Raw genomic sequence first — 22,602 nt, 5'->3', positions numbered from 1 at the left:
GGACGGACTCCTCCTTCTCATTTTCAGGCGTTCATCGACGAGAAGAAAAAACGCCCGGTAAGTTCTTTAATTTTCAGAGCACCCCGGCCGGGGGGGGATACCTTCCCAGGTTCCTCTCGAGCCGGGAGGGGCGTGGATCGCTCTGTTACCGGGGTTTGCCCTGAGGTGCCTGTCGGGCCTAATAATTCTACCGGAGTTTTCTCCGAGGGTCTCCGTAAGGGGCCTGTGATCACCGGAGTACACTCCGAGGCCCCTCCTGTAGGGGCTGTGTAGACCCAGTTCAACTGAGTCGTGAGGTACCGGAGCTTGCTCTGAGGCTGCTCTTTCAGCTTCCCTCAAAAACAAAACCGGGGTATGCCCCGAGGTCTTGGCTGGGCTTGAGGTTACCGAACAGATGTTCGAGGCCCGTGCCGATAAGGCTTCTACCGGGCCTAGGTCCGAGGTCCCTCGTACAGAGGCTAAGGATACCAACAGTTCTGAGGCGCCGGGCAAGGCCCTGTCGGTGACAGCGCACCGTTCCCGCTCTTGTGGTGACACCAGATCTGTTGAGGGGGCAAAAAAGAAAGTTTCTTCTTTTACCGGCAGTGCCGAGGCTCTTCCTTTGAAGGCTCAGTTGGCGGTTGGTATGTCGCAGAAACATTCCAGGCCTCATAGTACCGCTCTGCCGAGGTTCCTTATGTTAAGGCTAAAGTTAAGACCCCTGATCCATCGACGGGGACCCCTGCCTCACTTCCTCACGTGCCGCAGTTCCCCTCAGGTGATGACAAAATGGCGCCCGTTCCCCCCACGACCGCGGCGCCCATTTTGAACGCTACCCCTACAGCTTCGCCATCGGCCTCAGGTGTAAGGCTGGTTTCTCGGCCTTGTGCGCATCCTTATCGGTCAGTTTATGACCGGAATGCTCGGATACCCCTTCCGCACAATGTTTGTTGCCTGCGGGGTGAGCACCTTTGGTTGATCTGTCCATCCAGATATAGGAGTGGGCCATGCTTCATGGCATCTGGCTGCTTGCGGTGCACATCCCGGGCCAGCTGAATGTCACAGCGGATGCCCTCAGCCGGCAGACAGTGGTCAGCTACGAGTGGGAGTTGAAGGCGGAGGTCCTCTCATGGACTTTCTTGCGTTGGGGCACACCGGAGGTGGACCTCTTCGCTACGGTGGTAAACAAGAAGCTTCCTCGGTATGCCTCCAGAGGGGGGCTGAGAGCCTCCTCTCTGGGGGATGCTCTCGAGATTCCATGGCACAACATGAGAGCTTACGCCTTCCCGCCTCTTCCTCTAGTTCGAGCAATTGGGAAGCGGAAGAACTCTGTGAACTGTTCCCTTCTGCTAATGGCCCCGTGGTGGCCGGCCAGTTTTTTGGTTCTCAGAACTTCAACACCGGTCGGTGTTTCTGCTGATCAGGTTACCAGTAACCCCAGATCTTCATCAAGGGGAACAGCAGATGTGGCACCCCTCGCCACAATCGCTCAGCTTGGCGGCATGGTGCCCGAGTTCAAGTCTTAGAGCATTTTAACTTGTCTACGGATAACATGCGTATTATCCAGGCAGCCAGGGAACCCTCGACCAGATCCCAATACAGGAGTAAATGGCTCAGGTTCTGTCGTTCGTGTTTGGAAAAGCACTTGGATCCAAGGGTGGCTACGATTGACAGGGGGCTGTCCTTCGTGTCCTCTCTAGCAGAGTCGGGTGTTTACGTTCTGTCATGCAGAACTTACCTTTCAGCGGTTTCTGCTTATCTGGCTATAGACCAGTGCTCTTAGTCTCTGAGTAACCCAGTGGTTAAGAGGCATTTTGCAGGCTTGACGCGCCTCTACCCTCCGTTCGTAGTCCGCACCCACCTGGGGACCTAAATGTAGTCCTGACGGCGCTGTGCCATAAACCCTTTGAGCCAATGGCTACGGTTGACCTCAAGTACGTGTCCTGGAAAGTGTCCTTTCTGGTAGCCGTTACGTCAGCGAGGAGAGTGAGTGAGCTCCAGACATTGTCAGTGGAGCACCCTTTCTTGGTCTTTCACAAGGACAAGGTAGTCCTTCGGACGAACCCAGCTTTCCTACTAAAGGTAGTGACCGAATTCCATCTGAATCAGTTGATTTCCCTTCCGGTCTTTTTTCCGAACCCTGCCTCGGAGGCGGAAATGGTTCTACACTGCCTGGATGTCCGAAGAGCTCTTAGGTTCTACCTGGACAGGACTTCCGAGCTTCGGATCTCTTCCCAACTGTTTGTGACCTTTGGTAAGCCTCAGGGCAGGCCAGCGTCTAAGGCATCAATTTCCAGATGGATTACCGCATGTATCAGGGAATCTTTCACCGTCCAAAAGCTGAAACCTCCTAAAGGTATACATGCACACCAGGTGCGAGGCAAGGCAGCCGCGGTTGCTTTTCAGAAGTATGTTCCCTGGGAGTCCATCGCTAAAGCGGTTACTTGGGTCTCCCCATCTGCTTTGTGTAAGCATTACTGCCTCGATATGAGCTCTAGAGCTGACGCTCAGTTCGGCCAGGCTGTGCTGAAGAACCTGTTTCAGTAAGGGGTATTTCCATCCACCCATAGTTCCTGTAAGGAGTGCTTGGGAATCTCCCATAAGTATGGAGGAAAGGGGACGGGACGTAGGAGTATTACCAGGTTACTCACCGTAGTGACCACCTTACTCCTAGTCCATAGTCCCCTTTCCTCCATACGCCCGCCCGCCGTCCCCTCTAATAAGGTTCCTCTGTTATTGCTAATGGGTCTTTGACCCTGCGATAGAAAAGGACTGATGGGCGATGCGTGGGGCGGAGCCAAGGTGGGCGGGGTTACGGCTGCTTGCCGGGCCCCGCGCAGGAAAGGGAGGAGGGACACATTTTTGAAAAAAATGTGGATGCTTTTTACAAAGTGCTCCGGTTCCGTCCCACAGGACGGAGAGATGTCCCATAAGTATGGAGGAAAGGGGACTATGGACTAGGAGTAAGGTGGTCACTACGGTGAGTAACCTGGTAAAACTGTAACAGAGGATTGAACCGAGGATGAAGTGTTCAACAAACTGAGAAGATGGACTACAACCCAGGACCCAGCAACCTGTTATAAAAAGGAAGGACAGACTTCTGTTAAGGGGAAGTGAAGCCCTGGAGCTTCAAATCAGCCACGTCTTAACTAGTGACCCGAGGGGAGAGATCCTCTGTGGGGAGGAAGCAGCAAGATGTTGTGGGCCGAAAGCATTGTGGAAGCTGAAGGCTGGGCAAGAGAACACTGGGGGAGAGAACCTGGTGAGGCGGTGGCTTGACCCAGGCAAGGTGGACTTCAGCCCGACAAAAACAGAGTAGCTGGTGCTGTGGTGAAGAAACAGAAGCTGGAACGAGAACCAAAGTCATCCTGACAAGAAGGGGAAACCCCTAGCCTGCAAACAGGCCCAGTGACAACTACCTGTATAAAATAAGGTAACTGGGATGACTAGAGACCCGGTAGGCGACACGGGGAGAAGGAATGTATCCCCAGCCTACTCCCAGAGAGTGGCCCAAAGTACTGAGGAGTCGGGACACCGCATTCTACTCCTCATAGCCTAGTAAAAGCTGAACATCTGCTAGTTGGAGAGAACAATGAAATATTTCAGAATTGTTCATTAGGGCTGAGAGCCTATCCAGGCGAAGGGAGTCCTTCTCCTTACCCTGGCTCTTTATTTCTGGCTTAGTGGTGGGGACAGAACAGCTCGGCTTTGGACGTAGAGCAGACCATTTCCTTTGGGCTTTACACCAGACGACGAGCACCATAGTTTTGATTAGGCTGGGAAACCCATAGATCAGTGATGGAGGCCTTTTCACTTTTTTAAATAAAAGCAATTCAAATGCCAAAAACTGGTCTGTCTCCTCCTTCTGACCCATCCCACCCACCTCTCGGTCTTTCAAAAGGTAGTCCTTTCAGTACCACCTCCCCATCACCCATACACTTGCTGTAACCAAGTCATGATCTAACCAGGGGACTGTGCTTGTCTCTGCCCTTTTGAAACCACTGAAGCCTACTCTAGTCCACCAACACAAGTTAATTTGTTTAAAGAAAATAATAAAATGCACTGCCGAGTTGATGTGTAAAGAGGACAGACACACCCCTGATGTGAACCTCAATGAGACTGCATCCCAAACGTCTGTTAGCCTAAGGGCATTGTTCATTTTCCAGTTCCCTCTTGATCTCCCTCTACTGAGCTCCCTTTGTTCTCAATCTGTCTCTGTGCGGTCTAAGCACCATATGGAAACCACCCCGTACCAGCAACACACCTTTCACAAAACATTTTAAATGGTGTCCTGCCACGTCCCAAAAAGATACCTGGCCTGTGTTGGGATAATGTACAGAGAAACTATCATGAATTTAATGCCTTGATGAAGGCCTTTCAAAAACAGGTATTGCCTCTCCTGTTCAGATTGCACTTTTTTCACCTAGAACCTACAGGATGTTCCCAACACCATCCTCACTAGTACCAGAGGAGAGGTCAACCCTACAAACTCGACCCTATCTATTTGGCTCTACCCGCCTTACCCCCCCCCAACCAGGTGAGTCTCTTGCACACAGAATATCAAAATTCTGTAACCTCATTTCCCTCTTAATCAGTGATCTTTGAAGGGAGAATTTAGGCCTCTCACATTGAGGATGCCTAATCTTGGGATGATTACCAATGTACTCATCCCCCCCTCCCCCAGGCCTATTATCTCCCAGCCCCCCTACACCCTAAAATCTTCCAAACTAAGCTGTGGGTCAAGCAAACAAACATCGCCTCCCTTCCGGAACAAAAGGTAAGGGAAAAACGCAAAATATCTAACCATTGCCCTTCCAAACCCAATTTCCATTCGGTAAACTTTGCTCCGCCCCTCTGCTCACCTATTGCATGTACATTTGAGACCCACCTGTACTGGTAGGACTCAGTGGGTTGGGTTGGGTGTTTGGGTTGGGTGTTTGGGTTGGGTTTGTAATTGTGCGCACTGGTGAGTTGTAGCCAGAAGGGGCCCAGTGTCTTGTTGACTGTTGGGTGTTAGTATTCCTATGTGTAATGTTGGTGGATTTATGCACTATGGAAGGAACACACTCTTGAGTTTGAGTATGAGGATTAAATTAGTTCTCAGTATGTCTGTGTAGTGTGGCTAGCTCCTATTCGTGTATAGTGGTGTTGGTTATGTTGGAGGAGCAGGAAGGGGGAAATTGGTTAGTTCGTTAGTTAGTTTGACAATGCCTCTGAAGTGCATGTTTGGTTGCTGCTCAGTGGTACCTGCCCACGTTCTTGGTTATGGTCTGTCTGCCTGCCCCGCCTCCTCTCAAAGGATGGGGCTGACTACCCCTAAGAGTTTGAGGGCAGGTATTGCTTGTCCTGTAAGGTAAGTATGGTATCAAGAATAGACGGACACAAGTGATTACAGTTAAAGGGTGTTTATTAAACTCTATAGGTAGGGTGGAAAAACGCCTAATATAAATCTAAGATGAGAGCAAGCTACAACATCAAAATTGAAATAAGGCAGTCCTAGTGGCGTCTTGTCAAATAAAAAGACCTATGGTAAGAAAAATCTATTGCCAATCCTTACAACTAAATGCCAATAAGTGTGGGATAATATTTACAAGAAAGAGTGTTGATAAATGATAAGTCGGGATGAGATAGCTGGGGGTCTGCCTTCACCACGTTTTGAGCACAGGGCAAGGTGGGCCTTCTGAGCACAGCACACGCTCAAGCTTTCTCAGAAAGAGACAACAGTTCCAGCGTTGGTTATCAGGACCATGTTGTTTAAGTGTCTTCAACAAAGTCTCTTGCCTGCGAGGAGCTGATAGCCTTCAAAAATAACAAAGAAAGCGTTCCTTTCAAAAAATCTTTGGGTGATTGCTTTTCACCCTTAGATCCCACTCTTCTGGGCTTAGAACCACAAACAGTTCCTATTACTATCCGGACCTTCAGTGGTTGACTTTCTGGCTCCCGAGGGCCTGATGGTTTCAATTATAACCAAAATGTCCTTTTGGATTTATACGAGATGATTCATTACTCCTGGGTCCCCCTCTTCTGGGCGAAGACCAGCCTCGAATATCAGCCTCCCTTCTGTCTGGTTCACTCTGGATTTTGTTAAGATTTTCTCATTGGCATTCACAAATCTTAGTCTTTTTAAACCGTTCCCCATGGATCTCCCTCTGCCGGGTTCACTTTTGTCAACACACTTTCTTGAGACTTTAGAATTCCTCCTCCTTTATTGGCATCCCTCAGTTTGATTTACTCTTGCCACTTTATATTTCTTTTGCTTTCTCTGAATGCAGGATTCACTTCCCTTGCGCTTTCAAAGGTTTGTTGGTCAAAGACTTATAACTGTAAAGGGATTTTGCTAGACCCCTTTATGACCGCTTTGACATTTCTTGGCAGCTCTCCTATGGCCTTCTGGTATCAGTAGTTTCAATGAACACAGGATCAACCAGAGTTTCTCTAGTGAGCACTCACTTGGTGCCAATCCCCTCTGCAGCTGGTCTTCCCTTAACATTGTACAGTTCTTTGAACTATCCTCAATGCACCACTTTGTGAATTTCATTCAACACAGTTCGGTTCTTCCCTCGACTCACCAGGTGTGATGAACCGCTTTGCTTTCCTTGTATCTGGAGTTAAGGCCGGTTCCACGATAGCAGGCATCTCCCTCGGTCCTGCTTATCAGTGTACTGTTGATATCTGCTGCAACACACTTGAGCTATTGCTTGCAGTCTGAAAAATCCTTCCATGGAGGTCTGACGGGTCTGGGTTGGAAAGGGCAAGGTTTCTTCTCTTCTTGTCAGTCTTTCGGGTTCTCGCTGCCTTTCTCCTACTTTTGAACTGCCGTGCTTGGATAGCTCTCGTGCCTTTTGCCTTGCTCGTATTGTGCTCTTGTACTCCACCTTTTATCTCTGTGGGTAAGGGAAAGGGCAGTCAGGTGTGAGAGATTCGGCTCAATTGCCTGACTTTGCCCGACCCTGGTGTTGGGAAATGTCAGGTAAACGGCTTTGGTGTTTGTCCGTTGTCTTTCATGGTGTGCAAATGGTTTGTGTTGGAAAAGGGGCGGGGGTTGGAGTGTTTGAGTTTCCTACATGGTAGGTTGGGGGAAAAAGGTGTTACAAGAAGGGGGATACCGTGTCTCACCCGTAGGTGTCCCACTTCCACTCCCCGCGAACCGCCCATGCAGGTGATCCTCCCTCACTAGTCCACCACCAGGAACTGGATCCAATAGCGATGGCTGTGTCCTGGCAACCTGGATGAAAGATCCCTGGGGACTGGCCAGGGAGACAACTTCAGGTTTCTCACAGTACCCATTGTGTTCTGTGAAGCTATCATGAAGCAAGACACAGACAACAGATTCAAAGTTCAAACCAAAAAATACTTCTATTCTCTTAAATGTCAGGATGGTGTAAGGCTTAACTTGCCCTTTGCTAAGGTGGGATTTCCTTACCTAAAGAAACAAAGGGTAGTCCGATCCAGTAAGGTCAACTGAAGTCTGTGTCCAAAACCTTTACTTGCCCTCACAACTAAAGCTAAACAATGTGTAGGGATGTCAACAAATCAAGTAGTGTTCTAAAATAAACTTCTGAGCGTCTTCCAGCTCGCCCCTTCCCCAAGTTCAAGGCAGTTCCACAAGGTCTCTGGGTTTCCTTCTCCAGGGCAACAACAAAGCGCACAACGGCTTAGTTTTCCCTTCCCCAAGACATAAGCTTGCCAACTTGTACTTGGTTTTAGTCTCTTTAATATTCTAAACCAGTTCCAGGTCAACTTTTTATACTTCTTATGATTCCTTGACAGTTGACACAAATACATGAGAATTCGTTACCTGTATGTTTCCTTGGCTTTTACAGATGGGGTATCCTCGGTGTAGGTGCAGTTTTCAGACCGCACGGTCCACCCATTACAGGTGTCGTAGCAACCCCCCACCATAGACTCCATACCCTGGGACTGACTGTCTCCCAGGGCATGTAAAGTCACCATTGGCTTTGCTAGTCCCAAATTATTAACAGAAACCAGTACAAACCATCATATTGTGGACGTACTGGTCGGGGCAATTCGATTGCCCCGGGGTCTGTTGTTCGAGGGGGCACGTCTCCGTCCCCCCTGATCGAGTTTTGGCTGGTGGCAGTGGATACTACTTTTTATATTCGACCGCGAATATATCGCTATGGGATTTTCCCATTGTTCGAGGCTACCAACTTTATTTTATTCTTATAGCCTCGAACATACCGCCGGTTTATTTATTTAATATTAATTCGCCGGTTGGTTTTTTTTGCCAGAACTAGATTCTAAAATGGCGTTTGTGGTCTCTTCTGTGACTCCAACCCAAGTCGAGCCCTTTGTTCCACTTTTTGGCGGGCTTCTCCACAGAAGCCTCCAAAAGTGGTGCCACTCTGTCTGGGTACCACAGGGGGTGTGGGAGGTGGTTTAGGCACCCTGGACTGAGTTACCTTGCTAACTCAAGTCGCACTCTTGTGTGATTGGCCCAAGTGGTGAGCCGGCCGGCTCACCACTTAGCATGTTTGATTGACAGCTAGGCTGAGTGAATGGGGGTGTGCTGCATAAAAGCAGGGCTTTGGGGACTGGAACTTCAGAAGTCGCCACAGGACCTAAGAATCCGAGGAGGGAGAAGCTGAGCCGGCCTGCAACGACGACAGCGACAGAGGAGATCTCCAGCCCGGAGAGTCTTCTTCCTTTGACTGTTGGGGATAACCAGTCTACCTTCTTTTCGCCTTCCTGGAGCATCTCGTGGCCGCCTTGCCTGTGCCAAGCACCCCGGCAACCGGGATACCACGTTTTCACCACTACCGCAAACCGAAAGGGTAGTACCTTTGTACCGGAGAACTCCGCGGCTGGTTTCTTCCCTGGCAGTGCAACAGCCTTCATCTTTCCTCCACGACGTGATCTTCTCTTCCTCTGGACGACGCTGCGACTTGCACCTGCTACCAGGAACAACTGCCCCCGCTGGAGGATCCTCTCCATTTACGGTAACGTGTTCCGCCTGGCTTCCCTTGCAACCGATTGAACGGGTTGTATTAAATCCTCGTCTCTCGAACCTGGGTTAGCCTGGGACACCCTAGCTAACTTTTCTGAACTAAACCTTTTTCGAACTACCTCCACAAACTTCGAAGACTCTGTGTAACTGTCTGATCTTGGGCATCTTCCGCCTGGCTCCCTGGAAATTGGGCCTGGCACCTAAACTTCCTTGCTCACCAGTAGACTGTGCCTTCCTAACTTGCTGTGGTTCTTTAAAAAGTGTTTAGTGTGAATGCTTCATAATTCTGCTTTTCCCTCCCTTTTTATTTAACTTGTTGGAGTGCCATCGAACGTTAAGCGCTCACCTCTGTCTGGAAATAAGTGGTGTTAACTAAGACTTGTCCAACAAGTAATCTGGGATGTACATATGATAAGTGATTGTGTTTTGAACTGATCTTATCAATTTAGTGCTAGTGTGTTTTATAAGTGTGTGTTAAATAAAGATATACTTTTACAACCAAGCTCTGGTCAGTGTTTGCTTGTGCTACTGTATTTCTGTACCTATTTTGTATGCTCTGTATACTGCCTAACTCTTCTTGAGGGGAAGTCTGACTGCTCAGCCACAGCTACCAAGTGAATCTGTGTGGTACAGACTGCTACCAAGTGGGTTTACTGCCAAACGCCTGTAGTCTTAAATCTTTTGCAGTGGTCCCTAAGGGAACTGCACAGGTTTCTGCCTAACAGTATACTTGAGGTGTCTTGGTGTGGTGCACAAGACCTCAGCCTTTTGATGACCGGAAAAGCTCTGAAGGAGCTTAAGGGGGAAATTGGCGGTAGATGGATTCCCTAAGAAATCCCAGTCGGAAAAGCATTCTGACGAAGCGAGAGGCGACGCTCCTAGATGAAAAAAGGCAAAAAGGTCCAGGTCAGAGTGGCTCCCACCACTCCTTGTCGAAGAAGAGGCATCGGAAATCGCCTACTTCGTCCTTGTTCAACCCCTCCCCTGAGAGGACTATTTTGTGTCCCACTAAGGCCTCCACTCCAGCTGAATGGGAATCATTCAGCAGGCAAAGCTTAATGTTTTCGAGAGCCAGAAACACTTTAAGCAAGCAGGCCATGCTTCTACCGCTCCTTCTGAAGCCAGTAAGGAAAGGGCTTGAGCCAAATCCTGCGTGGGCTTGAGCCTGGGATAAAGGCCAGATTCCCATTGAAAGCCGTGGAGGCCTTGATGAAAAATCACTGGGGGGATCCTTCCAGCCAGAAGTCAAGACAAGTCGATGTCTAGGTTGTCGATGCCATTGAAGTCTCTGGTACCATAGACGTCAAACATCTTCATCAAAGACATCAACTGCTCCACGGGCATCTGACTCGCCAAGCCTTTGATGCCTTTACCTGAGATACAGAAAAACGTTACTCCTTTACCAAGAAAGGATTTCTTTAAATCTCTGACCTCTATGACGACAATGAGTCGTCTGATTGGGATGCTGCACACTTGGTTGCAGTATGGCACACCAAATGTCCGATAGTTTCATATCTGAGGAATCCAGATTGAGAGACCTACATGAAATTTAGACAGCCAGTGGAGTGGACACTTCACTGGAATTGGAATTTGGAAAGCCTGACTCAGATGAGCACACAGATGACTCTTACAGGCAGTTGATGACCAAGGTCGTGGATTATCTGGGATGGAGCTGACCTGCCCTCTCATTCAAACAGGATGACCTCAGAGATATCCTGGACAAAGGTCCTCAAAGGGATCCTATCTTACCCTTTCATATTGCTCTTCAGAAGACAGTAAGTGCCAATTGGGAAGCACCAGAGTCGACTCCGGCAGTAAATAAGAACCTGACTAGGAAATACCATCTGTCAGGTAGTGACCCCAGCTACATGTCAAAACACCCTACCCCAGAATGTCTTGTGGTGCAGGCAGCAATCGCTACCTTAAAGCAGGCTGCTTAGCCGACCATCCCACCAAATCGGGATGATAAAAGGGTATATGCCTGGTCAAGGAAAGCCTTTTCTGCTGGGAGCATGGCTCTTAAATTGGCTAACTCACATGTGCACTGGCAAAAATCACATCCACTCTATAGGACTGCATTTCTATGGCGGCTGATCATCTTCCCAAAGGGGAGGAAAGGGACAGTTTCTTTATAAGAGATGGCAAGGAGGCCATGTGAGTCTCTTAAGTCGGGTTTGGATTCTGCTGACTGCACAGCCATGATGGCAAGCAAAGTAATATGCAGGTTTGTGTGGTTAAGTAAGTCTGGATTTGCATCGGACGTGCAGTCTAGACTCCTTAACATGCCTTTTGATGGTTCTTCTCTTTTTTTGGCAGCAAGGCTTGACGAAAGCCTTGATAAGATGCAGACCGTCAATGCAGTAGCCAAGTCTCTGGGTGCTGTTATTTGGCAGCTCAGCCTCTTTATTCCAATGGAGCATCTTGGAGGGGTAAATCCTTTCGCTACTACTTCTCAGTTGGAAGAGCGAGAGGAATGGCTGGTCAAAGAGGCCAAAGAAGATTCCCTCATGGTGGACGAGGGAGAGGTTCAAAGCCTGCCAAAGCAGCAGCATCTTGACCAACAGCCACTGCTTGAACCGCTGCAAAACCTCTGAGGTCTTGACTCATGACACCCCAGTGGGAGGCAGCCTGTTTGAGCATCTGAAAGAATGGCAAGTCATTACTTTGGATGCTTGGGCACTACAAACCATAGCCCAAGGTTACTGCGTCCTCTTCATTCAGAGACCTCGCCACCTACCACCGGGGAGCCATTCTTTGAAGGTTCCAGATCCTTTCCTTGTGCAGGAAATGTTGACCCTGCTAGAGAGAGGCGCTATAGAGGCAGTACTTGTAACGGGAGTGGAACACAAGATGGTATCAATTTTTCCTAATCCCCAAGGAGGACAGAGGACTGAGACCCATCTTGGACTTGAGATACTTGAACAAGTTCCTCAGGAAGGACTGGTTCAAGATAGTTGCATGTTTTCAGATCCTTCAGGCCCTCCAACTCCAGGATTGGATGGTGTCATTGGACCTTGTGCCAATCCATCTCAAGCACAGAAAGTACCTGAGGTTCGCAGTTGGCAGTTCTTATCAGTTTCGAGTCGTTCGGGCTGACCTCCGCCCTTAAAGTATTCCCCATACTGATGGTGGTGGTGACAGTGAGTCTCAGGAGAGGGGGGATTCACGTCGACCCTTACCTAGACAATTGGATGCATGTGCTCCCGATCAAGTCCTGGATCATCTCAACATCACCTGCCATTCTCTCCACAGACTGGCCTTCTCCCTCAATTACAAGAAGTTCCATATGGCACCATCCCAGAAGCTCAAGTTCATTGGTGCTGTACTGGACAAAATTATGCCTTGTTTTTAAATCCATTGATTATTTCCAAATAAATTCAGTGAAATGGTGTACATTGTATAAAATTCCTAACCGTTTTAGTTTATTTGGTTCTGTCATTTTTTGTTTAGACTTAATAACGGACATGTTATTGTGGGTCAGAAGGATGTATCAAATGTTTAGGGTGTTGTAAATGCTGCTACCACAGGGAAGGAATCCCTTTCAAGTCTTACAAGAAAGGCCAATCCTTAAGAGACACCAAAAAAATGAATATTTACTCTACCCACCTTTTTAAAGGTAAAGGTTCCTCTATAATCTGAGGGGCACTATTATATGCTGACCTTAAGCCAGCTGCATAGAACTGTATCAGGCCATAGAATTCAATCAAAACACATTGTTAAGCCAAATGCAATTTCTTTTCCAATTCCAAAAGGATAACAGGATGTACCAAAACCAAATTTAATATTAAAGTATCCAATTAATAGGCAATAATTGCATAATGACGACATGCATGTATTTTAATACTACATGCCTAATCGTTCAATTTGTTTGGGGAGTGTTTTTGTATAATATGAAACCTCAACGGCTATTCCTCCATACTCCCATTTAGTGCTTAAAGTTGAGGGCTGGTTGATCGTGGATCAAGTTTCAAACTCGATACAGCTTCAAGCTTGTGCAGTTGGAAAATATTTTGACCCGCATGTAAGTGGGGAAAGCTCAAAGTTAATTTTAAATTTGTTACGTACTTTTAGGTAAAAGTTAGGGAATCGCCTTCATAGCTTTGGGGTTGGTGGTTTCCTTTTTGTTTTATGAAGTCAGTTCCAAAAGAAGCTTTGCTTTATGTACAGGGATTAGATGAGCTATTGAAAACTATTTTGCGATACTCACACTATTTTCCATCTGTTGCCATCTTATGGGGAGGTAGTGCCATTATGACACTGCCTGGGACATTCTCATTTTTGAGAATAGAAGCATGATGGTGCATCCCATGCATAAGCTACGTATATATCCAGCAATAATACATATCAGGCAGTCGATTGAAATAGCATAAGGTCATTGGAGGTGTTGCAATGTCAGCAGAAACTAACTGCCAGGAATGGGTTAAGGTTGAAATCCGGATTACCTACAATTGCATAATATTTCCTGTGACTAGAAATTATTTCTGGTAGACTTGAAAGGCCAACACCTGTCACCATGCCTCATATTAATTAGCGCAGCTAGTGGCTCTATACAAAGGGAGAATGGTAATGGACACCTGGAGAAACTCTGTGCTACTCTGACTCCCTAAACCAACTAGAAACCCATCTATGTGAAATACATATTCTGAAACAGAGTAAAAGAAGCATTAGGACATCACTAAGACCTGTTGAAAAATAAAAGGATGTATATAATGGACAAAGGGCCATGAGGATGTTGCATCTGCTGCATGCAATGCACAAGCTCCTCATTCATCAAAGGAAGCTCCTGCCAACTGAGTGAACCTGATGCCAAGGAGCTGCTCTTAGCTCCTGCTCGTTGGCCTTGTGCCAGATTCTTCTTGCGTCTAATCCTTTAATTAGTTGTATTAAGCAGTTTTTATGTTTTTGAGTACTGAATAGTATATATGCTCACCATGTATTGTTGAAACATTTCTTTTTTGAGTTGTCTGACACTTGTTTGTGTGGTTGAAATGCATTTGGAACCTGGCCTTTTAATATATTTTAAGGTCGTTTAAGTTTTCAAATCTATGCCAACATGCATAAATTGAGAACTGATGGATGACTATCTGCTTGAAAATGTATCAAATGTTTTGTCCATCTAAATACATGTTTTGCTTTGGACAGAAAGATCAAGATCCGAATGCTGTCTCCCTCTTGGATATCTACAGTAGCTGGCTCAAGTGAGTGCAAATTATCACCTAACAATCACACATTGTTTGCTAATCTCTCAAACCTTCTATCTGTGCTATTCTTAGAGCTGTAAAATTTAAATTTGATTTGGGGTTTCCTGCTTCCAGTGATTATTTCAATTCTGGTGGTAGTTTTCAGTATTGTCCAGAAATTGTAATATTGATTTGTCCATTTTGTGCCAAAAAAATCAACTGTTCGATTGTATGCGCTGAACGTACCAACTGAAGAAGCTGTAAAGCCTGTATGTAGAAAGTAATTTGAAGTATTAATGTTCTGCAAAAAGGGTACTGCTTTCATAAGTATAGCTTTTCATTTGGCACTTGATTCACAATAGTAATTGGCTTGCAATTCGTTTGCTTTAGCTTTATCAACTTGACAAATTCCACCACTGACAAATCGGTGTGCAGTATAGGAATGGTTGAGTGGGGTTGGGAGGGGCGCTGCAGAGAATGGTGCACATGAGTGCAGCGTGGTGTGTGAAGTAATGAAAAACAAAATAACATCAGCTGAGGCCTTTCCTGCAAGTAAAATGATTGTACCCCTGGCAAACTTTGGTACACACCAATCAATCTGGGTGTGACTCTAGCAGGCTCCATTTATCACTGCTGATGCTTCAAGCATCCCTCAGTAACAACTGCCACAAATGCAAAGTGCACACAAGTAGGTAGACATGACAATGGTGTTAACTTTGGTTTCCACTGAGAAGCAAATATTGGATCTAGGGTTTTACCAGATTTTATTGACGAAATCCTAAATCTGGAATTGTTATTCATCATCAGTGACTTTACCGAGAGGGCCTGAGTAACTTACAGGGTTCAACCACTCAAAGGTGAAACGGAAGTTAGAAAATGTTTTCAGGATGGGAAGTTTAGCTAGTCCAGGGTTAGCAGGGCTGGATTATATGTGAGGGGAGGAAGGGGAGGTATGTAGGTAAAAATATTTCAAGCAAAATAATTCTGTCAATTCGGCAGTCGGTCATTTTTCCTTCGATCAAAAAACCCATATCCTAGAAAAAAGTAGATGTTGGCTGTTTGTGGAGAGTTTTTTGATCCAAGGGGATAGGTCGGACTTGTACCTCCTGGGCATCTGTTTGGGGGCGGGGAGGAGGTGGGAAGGGGGGGCAGATTAGGTATCCTGTATTGTAAGGGTTGAGTTTCAGAAGTAGGTGGCCATACCAATAGTAAGGGTGGAGAGACCTTTTTAGAGGATATGGAGTTGCGAAGGGGTGAGATTTAGAAGTAAATTTGTCTAGTTGATTAGTTTATATACTGGTGGAAATAGATGTTTGGTAAGTGATCTGTCTGAGATTGTACATGAAGTTGAATTGGAGTGGAGGCTGGGAGGAATCTCGCTCGACACCCCTATTTCTCACCCCACCCCCCCTCCCTTCCCCCAATATGCATGCTGGACAGTGTTGAGTTGGGTTTTGATGAAGCCTTCTGTGATTCTGGCTAGGTATGGCAGGAAAATGATTGTGGGATGGAGCTAGTTTTTAGTGTGCGTGCAGTTGAGTGGTTTTCTTTTTCGTTTTTCAGGGGGAGATTGTCTTTAAAAAAAAAATATATTTCGTATTGCAGAGGGGGGGTACTTGGTACCATGAGAGACCAGAGTTTATGGTGAGCCAGTATGGGAGGCTGGTGATGCAGTTGGGTGAGGCTTGAAGCGGGCCAGTCATCCAGGAAATGTGCAAGTTTTGTTTTGACAATGAGGTGTTCCGTTTGTTGGAATGTTTGGGAGTGGAGTGGGTGGTGTATTTTAGAGTTTATGTATTCTTGGAGGGAATTATATACTGAAGTGGGACTCTTGTTTTCAAAAGTTCCTTTGTACAACAGGTAACTGATCGGATTTCTTGGAGGATGTATGTAGCTGTTGAATTACATATGGCTGTTTTAGATTTGTTGCAGCAGTGTTTGGGTGTCCTGGTGGTGATGTATGGGCTCTTAAACCAGACTCTCTACTCATCTGGTTTCCTGCTCGATAGTTTATGGTGGTACATGCAGTGTTTTTGTGATTTGAAGGGGTGGGTGTTCAAGGAGGCGGGAGTGGCATGAGTGGTGCAAAGACTTTCTACAAGGCTTGTCTTGCTAGGGGTTGTGGGAGTGGATGTGGGGGAGGGGAGGTTAATGTAATTGCCATTTCGTTGGGCCACTCAGTGCTCAAACCTCGACACCCAGATTTGATTTTCGACATACGTGATTCTTTACTTGACATCAAAAGGTCAAGAGTATTGGCAGGCCGTGTGGGGTAGGGGATGGGTTTTGTGAGGTCATAGGGGTGAGTGGAATGAAGATATGGTTTAGTAGGGGTTTGCTGTGTGAATGACCTACCAGGGTTGAAAAAGCCAAGGTAGATGGTGAAGGGGAAACTGTGGCTGTTAGTTGTGGAGTCAATCTAGTCATTGTGGAAGTTGGCATTGTGTGTTGGGGATAATGAATTAGGCGAATAGATGTGTGATGTGGGGGAGCAAGTGAGCGAGCCTCAAAGGAAGTATATGCGTTGTGTGTGGGCTTGCAAAGTGTGGCCTTTGTAAATTATGGCAATGCCACCCCCTTTTTGTTTGGCTTATCTCTGGTGTATGAGCTGGTGTGGGGGAGGAGAGGAGCAGATCGGGGGATAATAGGTGTATGGTGGGGTTAGGGACAGGTCTGTTGGCAGTCTGGGGAGTGTGTACTAATTTGCACTGTACTAATTTGTACTTGATAGCATATGAAATCAATAAGCTGAGTAGCAGTTGAACAGAACATGGGTGTATACAATTATTTCAGTGCTGTGTTGGAGTTTAATGTGAATGTTTGTCACTTGTTTGGTGGCACTCGGTGGCAAAAGAGGACTAACTGGCACCAAAGAATAAAACCAAGTAAGATATTAACAGCAACACTTAGCTCTGCCTGCCCTAAAATAAGGTCATGCAAAGAAACATAAACTGACAGACTAAACCTTTTCTCCTAAATTGCCCTGGCCAACCTTCAGAACCATGCTCATCCAGAAGTACTCTTTGCCAAAGTTGGTGTTGTACTAATGTGCAGATACTTGGCAGCACCTTCTTGAAAGTTGTGCACCTCCGAGCAGGCAGTGTTGTATTTCATTGTCACCAGCCAGTCAGTACAGATCTGGATTTTAAGGTGGTCCTTCGTGACTGCTCAAGTTGTGGATTATATTAAATTCTCCCATATTCACATCAACATAACTTCTGTGCTTCAGTTACAAGACCAGCTGACATTTTCAACCAACCCAAACTGTTATCTAGCGACTGGCCCTTGTAAAGATTCCATGCTGCAAGCACAAAATGTGCCCAATTCTACACTAAATCCTCTGCATCCTCCTTGCTTTTCCTGATCAACCATGCTGTAGGCAGGAAAAGGCAATGAGAAACTGAGCGTCAATGTGGGATTTGTGAAAAAAGACGAATGTACCGACGTTCTCTCATATTAACTTACCTGAATGGACAAAGTAACAAGATCATACCATTCAATTCTTCAAGGTCATGAGACACAGAAAATCCATGATTGAATAAAAACCTTCTTGAGTCTGTTTATACATTTTGTGCAATATAGACTGGGTCTGTCAGCGCATAGTCCATGTGACTTATTTTCTTTTGTATTACCAGAATACAATGGGGTTCATTTGTTACCAATATCCATATCCATTTCTATGTCGCATTAACGGAAGTGCCACAATGTCTACTACTTCACGGAGATGGACCGTAAGCCTTGTTGCCTTTTTATGTACTTCCTAGTGCATTGTATTTCTAGTGATTACTGCAACAGTGGCATTTGTGTACTGTAAGGAACCCATGGTGGCAACCGTAAAGACAGACACAAGTGATCACCCTTCAAGGGTGTTTATTGAACTTGATAATGGGTGAGATAAGCACCTAAACTAAACATAAAGCTAAGATGGGAGCAAGATAAAACCAACCAAAATAAAAAGGGCCTATACTAAAAAAAGTGTTGCTTATCCTTAAAACTAAGTTACAAAAAGAGTGTGGGATAATGTTCACCAGAAAAGAAAGTGACAAAATAAGTTTGGATGGTATGGCTGGGTCTCCCTTCCCCACGTTTCAAGCATGGGACAAGGCTGCAGAGCACACTCCTTGGTCTCTCCAGCATGAGGCTCATTGTTTCAGTTCTACGATATCAGAACCTTTAAGGGTTAAGACTCTTTCTGAAAAATCTCTTGAATAAGGCCTGATGGATCAAAACAAACACAAGTTCCTTTGGTAGTCTTGTACCTTGGGGCGATTGCTCTTCGCCCCTAGGATCTCCCTCCGGCGCGCTCGGATCCACCCTCCCAAATTCCCCCTCCACCCTCTGTTTGGTTCACTATGGTCTCTCTGATATCGCTTGTAATCTTCAGGAGCTTTACTGTCCATTTCAATAAACAATGTGGGCAATCACGTTGACACATTGCTCTCGGGTGTGATTCTTCCTCTCCTCGTAACTGCTAACAAACAAAAGTTCCTTGGGCGATTGCTCTTCACCCCTGGGATCTCCCTCTTCCAGGCTCTGATCTTTCTTGTAAGTTGGGCCTCCCTCTGCCGTGTTCACTACAGCCTTCTATAACACAGTTCATGTAATTTCAACACCGTTCATGATTTGCTTATACTCCTATGTCCCGTCCCCTTTCCTCCATACTTGTGGGACATTCCATCCGTCGGGGACGGGCCCAGAGCATTTTTGTCAAAAAGCATTAAAAGATTATTTTTTTTGTCCTATTTTTATGCGGGACCACAGCACCTGGCTGCAAACACGCCCTCCAGAGCGCTGCATCGCCCTTCAGTCATTTTCTGTGCATGGTCAGGGCTGGACGCACTTGCATCGCCAGGAATTTTTCCTTATTCCCTTTGTCCTTCTTTCCTGCTTCGGTACTACGGTCATCTAGTCCTCAGTCTTTGCCAGAGCGTCTGGGATCCGTGTCCTGTTCTTCATGCGAACATCGTTTCGTGAGGGTGGATACTCACTCTCTTTGCCTGAAGTGTCTATGCCTGGAACACCGTTGGGACTTGTGTTTTTATTGCGATTCCCTCTCCGTCCGGACCCTCCAGGGTCGTCGTCTTTGGTGGGAGGAGGTGTTTCAACGTGTTCCTACACCACATTTGCAGCTCTTCATCTCTGGGTTCAGGGGGTTTCAGGATCGCCGTTTGCACTGGTCTGAAGCTCCGGTTGGCGGGCCCCTCTGTAAGCAACAAAGGCAAGGTGGCTGGTTTTTCTGTCATCCGCCTCCTCTCTAGGGACAGGTAGTCTCCCTGCCGACAAATCATCCAAATATCTTCTTCTGTCGGTTGCACGAGACTCCGGTAGGAGGACGAATTTTGTTTAATCTGGAGGCGTGACAGACCATAACCAAAGACCGATGGGTTTTGTCGATTGCTCGGGCGGGCTTCTGCTTGCCCCTCTGCCCGACACCACCCTTCAAGTCTCCCTTCCAGCAGACCCTGTCGGCTCCCTCAGAGCTGAGGTACAGAAACTTCTAGACCTCAGAGCTGTGGCGCCTGTTCCCCCTCAGGGAGCCAAGGGGAGGGCTACTACTCCTGTCTGTTCAGTGCCTAAACCAAACATGCTGGCTTGTGCACTATCCTCGATCTTTCCCGGTTCAATCTAGCTCTTCCCCAAGAGAAAGTCAAGATGATTACGCCATTCCAAATTAAGTCCTCTTCGGAAGGGCGATTTGCTCAGCGTAGTAGACCTCCAGGATGCATGCATACATGCACATTCTGATTTGGAGCCCGCATTGGAAATATCTGCGGTTCTCCTTGGGAGAGGAACACTTCCGAGTTTCGTGTGCTCCCTTGTGGTCTCAATTCAACGCTGCGTGTCTTTACAAGATGTCGGTCATCGCAGCTTTCCTCAGACTGCAGGGGGTTCATGTATATCCATATTTGGAAGATTGGCTCCTGCGCAATCCGTGTCCACAGATGGCCTTGACCAATTTTTCAGCTTCTCCTGCAGCTCCTGTTCCATCTTGGGCTGTCAATGAATTGTCAGAAATCGTCCATGACGGCCTCTCAAGACATTATTTTCCAGGGTTTCCGTTGGAATACAGTCAGTACCAAGGTGTTCCTAACGGCGGACAGGATTGCAGACCTATCAACCACGTGTCTGTTCTTCCTGCAGTCCTCGGCACATGATGGCCTGGTGGGCCCAAAGACTTCTGGGTCTCATTGCCTCTTGTGTGCTAGCTCTACTTCTTGCACGTATGAAGATGAGGTGCACTCAGCTAGCTCTTCCGAGCTATTGGTCTCAGGCATCGGACCCGGATTCCAAGATAATCCCAGTTCCATCCTGCATGATGACGGCTCTACAATGGTGGTCTTCAACCAACAACCTTTCAGTGGGGGCCTCCTTCCAAGAGCCCTGCCCACAAGTGACTGTTACCACAGACTCCCCCCTTCTGGGGTGGGGTGCGACGCTGGGTCACCTTGAAGTATTTGACCTATGGACGCCTCAGGCCAGGCAGTTCCCAATTACCTGGAACTCCTGGCTGTGTTCCTGGCGCACAAAACCTTTCAACCGTCTTGTCACCAACAAGGTAGTCCGTATTCGCACAGACAATTCTGTGGCGATGTTTTACATCAACCAACGGCGTGGCACCAAGTCACCTCTCCTTGTGGACTTGGCCATACACATTTGGGACTGGGCCATCCAGCACAAGGTCTGGCTCCAGGCTGTACACATCCCGGGTCAAATCAATGTAACTGCAGACTCACTCAGCTGTCAGACGGCAGCCAGTTACGAGTGGGAAATGAAAAGCAAAGCCCTCCAACATTTTTCACCAATGGGGCACTCCAGAAGTGGACCTCTTTGCAACTTCTACAAACAGGAAAGTTCCTCTTTCTGCATCCAGGGACTGCCTCGTAGCGTCCTCCCTGGGAGGCGCCATCGAGAACCTGTGGCACAAAGTGAAGGCTTATGCTATTCCTCCATTGCCCACTCTGCAAGCTCAGGAGTGCATCAAATTATCTGCGGTTCTATCGAATCTGCGAATTATGAACCGAACTGCCCCTATGCACAGCACTAAATATGTAAGCTTTTGTTGAACTATATGTATATATGCACATCGAACGCAATGTAATGCTATGCCTCTTGTTCGTTTTTTTATTTATTTATTTTCTCATGTGCCTTATCCTGCAACTAAGTTTTTATGTAATCCTATCTTCCTGCCCTCTGTTGCGCCCTGTTACCTCTGGGTTTTGCGCGCCATACTAAATAAACTCTCCTGTTCGTAGCTCCTTGGTGGCCAGCCAGATTCTGTTTTTCAGAACTTCAGCATCTGTCGGTTCTTCCTCTGATGAGATTGCTGCTGATTCTCGACCTTCTTCACTAGAGCGATCACCAGCTGTGGCACCCCTCCCCACAATCATTCAGTTTGGCGTCTTGGTGCCTGAGTTCTGATCTTTAGCGCAGTTTATTCTGTCCGAGGACAATATGCGCATTATCCAAGCGGATGGGAAACCTTCCATGAGGGCTCAATATAGGAGTAAATGGCTCCGTTTTTGCCACTGTTGCTTAACTAAACCGCTCGACCCCAGACATGCTACGGTTGACACTGTTCTATCCTTTGTGTCTCACCTCGCAGTTTCTGGCATTCATGTTCCGTCTTACAGAACTTAATTATCTGCCATTGCGGCCTACCTGTCCATGGACAGCTGTTCCTTCTCATTGACTAATCCGGTCATGAAAAGGCATTTTTTGGTACTCAATCTTTTCCTGCCAGTACGCAATCCTCATCCCAAATGGGATTTAAATGTGATCCTCACTGCTTTATGCTATAATCCGTTTGAACCCATGGTTACTACTGATCTGAAGTACCTTTCTTGGAAGGTTGCTTTTCTGATTGCCATTACATCTGCAAGGCGAGTAAGTGAACTCCAAGCGCTTTCTGTGGAACATCCGTTCCTTACTTTCTACAAGGATAAATTTGTGCTTCACACTTATCCATCCATCCTTCCTTCCTAAGGTGGTTGCTGTCTTTCATTGGAATCAGTCTATCTCCTTACCAGTCTTCTTCCCGAACCCGGCATCTGATGCCGAGAGTTTTACACAATTTGGACATAAGGCCAGCCCTAACGTTTTACCTCGATAGAACGGGGGAACTCAGAAGTTCCTCAACTATTTTGCGTTCGGTGACCCTAAATGGAAACGCGCTTCCAAAGCATAATTTTTCTGTTGGATTGCCTTGTGCATTTCTGAGGCCTAGAAGATCCAAGGCCTTCAGCCACCTAAGGGCATCCATGCTTATCTAGTCCGTGGCAAAGCGGCTGCTGTTGCTTTCCAAAAGTATTATCCTTGGGAGTTAATCGCCAAAGCGGCTGTGTGGGCCTCCCCATCAGCTTTCTGCAAGCCTTACTGCTTAGACCTGAGCTCCAGGGCTGATGCCCAATTTGGCCAGTCTGTCCTCAAAAACTTGTTTCAGTGAGGGATTTCCCATCCAACCTTACTACCTCTGGT

At 47.0% G+C, this 22,602-nt stretch overlaps 1 protein-coding gene across 6 annotated transcripts in view; it reads left to right on the top strand.

The window, feature by feature from the left end:
- The window catches only part of NOLC1 (nucleolar and coiled-body phosphoprotein 1), an 869,511-nt gene that overhangs the window by 132,830 nt on the left and 714,079 nt on the right, over window positions 1–22,602 (top strand). For all 6 annotated transcript variants that reach the window (XM_069610644.1, XM_069610643.1, XM_069610646.1 and 3 more), the window contains exon 2: window positions 14,090–14,145. In XM_069610644.1, the coding sequence (XP_069466745.1) occupies window positions 14,090–14,145 (56 nt within the window). The remainder of the gene's footprint in view (window positions 1–14,089; window positions 14,146–22,602) is intronic.

Source organism: Ambystoma mexicanum, chromosome 8 (assembly GCF_040938575.1).
Source record: "Ambystoma mexicanum isolate Mex_15411 chromosome 8, UKY_AmexF1_1, whole genome shotgun sequence".
Classification (NCBI taxonomy): Eukaryota; Metazoa; Chordata; class Amphibia; order Caudata; family Ambystomatidae; genus Ambystoma; species Ambystoma mexicanum.
Note: the sequence above shows the minus strand (reverse complement) of the source record. Positions and strands in the feature narration are given on the sequence as shown.